Source organism: Nicotiana tabacum, chromosome 22, assembly GCF_000715075.1.
Source record: "Nicotiana tabacum cultivar K326 chromosome 22, ASM71507v2, whole genome shotgun sequence".
Classification (NCBI taxonomy): Eukaryota; Viridiplantae; Streptophyta; class Magnoliopsida; order Solanales; family Solanaceae; genus Nicotiana; species Nicotiana tabacum.
In genome coordinates, this window is record NC_134101.1 from 86,953,156 (window position 1) to 86,958,970 (window position 5,815).

Genomic DNA, 5,815 nt, shown 5'->3' on the forward strand with positions numbered 1-5,815 from the left:
TAACCATGAGTTAATTTATATTCCTATAAAAGAATGCAAGTTATATGATGAACTTCTAATACAAGTATAATGCTGAAAATCAAAACGTCACATCTAAAAATGCACGTATTGTGGTCTCCTAGAGTAACATAGTTTATGAGAAAAGAAATAAATAAAGAATAATTAAATGCATGTGCTGCGGATTCAGACGACTAACACCTAGCGAAGTATTCCAAAAGAATTAAGAAACAGCAGCTGCGTTGCAGCTGACCCAAAACAACGATTCAACTTTAAAAAAAAAACAAAGTCAACTGTACAAAAGTAATCAAACTGTTCCAATCTAATCCTAAAAGGAAAACAAAAAAGAGAACGAAAAGTGAGTCCTAAAACACAATTACTAATCCCTGATCATGTCCATATCTTGACCTGATGATTCATCACCATCTCTAGCAGCTGTTGACATGTCCATATTTTGGACTCTTGTGTTCGAATTAGAGTTTAAATCTGAATACACATTAGTATCAGTCGATATCTCCTCGGACTCCCTTTGTCCATCTGAGTTTGATATGTCCATATTTTGGGCTCTCGAATTCGAATCAGTCTGAATCTGAATACACATTTGTATGATCGGTTGACATATCCTCGGACTCCCTTTGACCATTCAAGCTCAAATTAGAATTTGAATACACATTACGATCACGTCCAAAAAATACATGAAACACTATAGGTGCATCCCTTCTCTCCCTACTACTGTCATCTCCGCCATCTTTAACCTTAATCTCTTCATCCACAGGCATTTTATACCTACAAATTGGACACGACCCATTAATCTTTAACCACTTCTCAACACAATCCACATGATACTTATGTTTACATGGCATCTCCTTAGCTTCTCCACCAACTTCAAATTCTAACAAACAAATAGCACACTCAACTCCTTCTTCTACAATTTTCACTGCTGGCATAGAATCTATAGATTCTTTTGATGCAGGTAATGGATCATCTTTTGACAGAAAATTGTCTAGATTAAAAGAACCTTCAATAAATGTTACTGATCCAATTCTTGAATTGACTAATACCGTAACTTCACGTTGATTTTCTGATGGATTGAGAATGAATTGGAAAAGTAAAGCTCTAGCACCTATTGCACTGAGTTCTTCAAGAGATGGAATATTTGATGAAGCCATTAGAGAATTGAACTGATTGGACTTTTGATCTTTTTCGGAAGAAATCTTTTTCGGAGAACGGTGGGGGAGTAAGTGGAAGAAGGTGTTTATTAGGAGGCGTAGTTGGCGGTGGGAAAGTTGTAGAAGGTCTAGAAATATATATCGGATTTGTACAAAGGGAATTTTGTAGCACAATTTGCACCGACTATTTGTCAAACTTTGTCAACTCTACGTAGCAATAGCATAACGCCCTTGCAAAAAGAATTGTCGTGTCTTGAACTTTATCCAAGCACTGACGTTATAGGGACGCACAAAAAAAATTTTTAAAAGCGGAGTCGACATTTAAAGAAAGAAATAAATAAATATAACATTAATGCTACATTTTAAAAACTAGTCTTGTGGTACGCGCTTTGTGCGTGTATCTTGATCAGTGAATATAGACTTTTTAAAAGCATAAAAATTATAAAAGAATATATTTGAGCTAGAAAAATAAGAAAACATTTTAAGTCCTGAAAATGATGATTTTTTATGTTATTAAACTACTCAGCAAAAAGAAAAAAAAAATCTTGCCTCATAGAAGTGCTCACAATGTTATTCAAATATTAACTATACGTTTGCACAAGAGACATAAGTACCAATAGAATATTATAGTGTCCATATTTTCCTTCATAACAAATGACCGGATATTTTTAAGTACAAGATTTACATAAGTAAACTCTTAATAATTTTAAAGTTTTTAGATTTTTTACATAGTTTAAATAAAAATATATATAATAATATAGTTTTAAACTCCTAAATCTAAATTTGTACAAAGTAAATTCTTAATGTTTTCAAAGTTCTAAATCGTAGGACTTTCTACATAGTTCAAGTAAGAAAAATTTAATACGTAAAATTTTAATCACTTTGAAACTCCTAAATATTAGAAAATTAATTAAATGAATATTCAATAAAGTATTTCTTATGGTAACTTACCCATATTTAAAGGGATTGCAGATTTTTTATTTATTCATAAAGATCAAGTTTGGATGAGATAAAAAGCCCCAAGTTTTAAGTTGTATTTTTCCATTCTACATAAACATTGGTAATGTAAAATTAAAACTATAGTACGTAGAGTATCTCTTGTTAATGAAAGGAGAGGGGAGAAAAAATGTGGTAGAAGTATATTTAGTTTTTTCTTTCTTTTTAATTTATATAAGGTAAAAGTATAATTGAAGTTGAAGTCCTAAATATTAGGATTTCATACCTAGTTCAAATAAGGAAGAATTAGATACACAAAATATAATTTATTTTTAACTCCTAAATATTAGGAAAGTAATTTAAATGACTATTTTGTTCAATATAAAATTAACTTTTAAAGAGTAAAAAAGGCGAACGACATTTCGTTGAGAACCTTCGTGCTTTTAATATATTATAGATAATCAGATTCAAATTTAACAATAAAATGCAATACAACTACAATACTATAACTTTCTTCGACGAGTTTTCCCTTTTTAAAATGTATTCCTAAAGCCTCATAGTACTGCATATTTATATAAGGCATCACACAACTACTTAAATTTAATTAAGATTCAAGGAATTTAAAACATTTATTTTCCGGAGTAAACATGGTTTCACCTTTGTATATGGTTAAAATCGGGCCTACCCGATTTTACTATTTGATCGAGGCTAGGGAATTGCGTCGAAGGTCGGCCTCACAACAGACCAAATCGAGGTATGAGGATAAGGGACCGAGTTCGAGAACCGAGGCACTTATCGAAGATCGAGGCCAATAGCGATCAAGACAAAAAAAGACAGACGTCGAGCAAAGCACAATAACAGAAAGACGAGATATCCGTGACTGGCCGAAGATCGTGGCGTAAATCTCGAAATAGATCAAATCAAGGGAGGTTATTTATTAATCATGAGATTTACTTCCGTAATTAGAATTGTACGGTAAATAGGATTCCTCTACTATATAAAGAGGGTCTTAATCATCTTGTAATCATCTTACATTCACACATATCAAACCAATATGATACTTTTCAGCTTATATTCTTGTTCATCAGTTTTACTTCTTAACTATTTTGTGGCACCGATCAGTTCGAGGGCACTTAAGCTCGAGGGCTGAATCACATTTCAAGACTGATTTGCTTTATCTCATTGTTAATCTTTATTTCTAATTTCTACATTATCAATTAGTATTAGGTGAAATTACGTATCCTTAAAACCACATTATAAGTTTAATTGTTATCCAATTTTTAGGTCACGGTTCAGTTTTGAAAGGAAGGTCATAAATTCTTAGGCAGCATGGACAGTTTTAGATGACTAGGTAAATGGTATTACTAATTGGTATGGTTTGATGAGAGTATACATTCGGAAATGGGCGATGTGTTTGAGTTATGGGTACTTCATTTGTATTGCGGCACTCTCTTGTTTTATCGACTACTGGAGTTCAAATTTTTGCCTTGTTGTCCGGAAGGATCATAGAAGTATTCCTCGTGGGATGACCGTGTAATTGGAGGACTGTGGACATCTAGGTGGTCGAGTTGAGATAAGAGATGGTGATTCGTATGTTCTATTGATTTGGAGACTGAGTGTTCTCGTGAGTAGATTGTTTCGTGGTTGTGGACTGTACAAATGTAGCCAAGGTTAGTCAATGGTTAGTATGCATTGTGATTCAGTCATTGTAGACTTTCAGAGGGTTATGTACCTATCGTGGGGGACCAGAGCTAATTTTGGGTTCATTGGTAAGCCCAATATGGATGTGTGTTCTGCATCGAGTCGGATTGGTTGACTCCGAACTGCTATTGTTGAGGGAAGTGTCATTTAGTGGTTGTTGAGCTTATTCGTGTTCTGAAATGATATGATTGTTACCTTTCTATGTCACGAGAAGTTATGATTTGTTGGCTATATGCACATATGGTGCGGTTCTATTTGGGCTTATAGCGGGAATTTGAGCAAGATGAGTATTCGGGTATTGCGTGACTGATTGCGCGTTGGCTATGTTCTTTTCAGATGGTGGCATTGTGTTATTTGCTCTCTATGGTTGTGGTAATGCACTTTGGGTTCGTGTCGAATTTTGAATGGTTATGGATTGGGAGCAGGGTAGCTCGAGGTATGTAATACAAACCAACGTTTGGATGGGGCCACGCATTATAGCGGAGTTATGTGGAGGTATGATCCTTGGTGTCGGATTCATGAGTTTTGGTTCTATGATGTGTGCTAGGCTCTTAGCATGGTCGTGATGGTACTTGTTAAGCTGGCGGGGCAGTTTTCTCATTTGAGTCATTTTCATGATTGAGTACATTTGGGATGTTGCTATTGGGAGCATGTATTGCACATGTTATGCTTTGGATTGTATCGATGTGTCATGTCATAAGAGGGGTAATGTTGGATGAAATGAGGTCATTGGGCTTAGACTGAATACTATCAGAATTGGTTTACAACATGGTTGGAAGGATAATATTGGAAGTCGGCTTAGAAATCTACTACAGTTCCTGTCGGAGAAGAGGGAGCTCTATAACTTATTGATCTGACATATGGTTATGAGTTTCTGTGCGTTTCTTTCATCATTTGCAGTATATAGAAATGCTAGAATGAGACTTTATTGGATAAGAGGTTTATTACCGGTAGAGGGTTGTTTAGAGCAACTGTTGTGATGAGAAGCTATCGCTGTGAGTGATTGAATTATGTGGTATATCATGTGATTTCATCTTGGGTTATGGCTATGACTGGAGACAACTTGTTCAGACTTATACAGTGTGTGGATGCGAGAATTCTGGTCTTATAGAAAATTTCAGATGTGGAGATTGGATTCTAAGGCTTACGGGCTAGGTTGGATTAAGAAATTTCAGTCATGTTGTGTTATCAGACCTATATAGGATAGGGTGACATGGGATCACCCCCGGGTATGTGCATAGTGAGATTATACAACAATTTGATGGCTTTTGGAACAACTCTGGGCATGTTCGAGGATGAACACATGTTTAAGTGGGGGAGGATATAACGACCCGATCGGTAGTTTTGAGCAATTGCACTTTGCTCAATTGTTTAAGGGCATGAGTAACCCCGTATGATGTGTTATGACTTATGTGAATCGTCGGTTTTGGTTTTCAGATTATCCGAAATTTGACTTGGGAGAATGGTCTCAACTGGAAGCTTTAAATTTTAAAGGTTCGATCAAGTTTTGTCTTTTTAATATTTGACCTCGAATTAGATTTCTAATGGTTCCATTAGCTCCGTTGGGTGATTTTTGGACTTGGGAGCGCGTCTAGAATGTGATTTGGAGGTCCGTGGTAGAATTAGGCTTGAATTGTCGATTTTGGTCAATAGTGAAAATTTAATATCGGGATCAGAATGGAATTTCAGAAGTTGGAGTAGGTTTGTAGTATTATTTGTGATGTATGTGCAAAATTTGATGTCATTCGAACGAAGTTTGGTGAGTTTCGGCATCGTTTACGGAATTTAAAAGTTTAGAAGTTCTTAGGCTTGAGTCTGTGGGTAATTTCATATTTTGATGTCGTTTTGAGTGTTCCGAAGGTTCGACTAAGTTCGTATGTTGATATGAGACTTGTTGGTATTTTGGTTGAGGTCGTGAGAGCCTCGGGATGAATTCGGATTGTTTATGGAGAGTTGGAAGTGGAATAGGGCAACTGAAGTTGCTGTTTCTGATGTTCTGCACCTATGGAGTG

At 35.5% G+C, this 5,815-nt stretch overlaps 1 protein-coding gene across 1 annotated transcript; it reads right to left on the minus strand.

Annotated features, from left to right (window-relative positions):
* Positions 1–575: 575 nt before the first annotated feature.
* LOC107776840 (uncharacterized) lies at positions 576–1,166 on the minus strand. Its single transcript, XM_075242983.1, has one exon. It carries the CDS (start codon positions 1,164–1,166, stop codon positions 576–578), a length of 591 nt encoding a protein of 196 aa, XP_075099084.1.
* Positions 1,167–5,815: the final 4,649 nt, after the last annotated feature.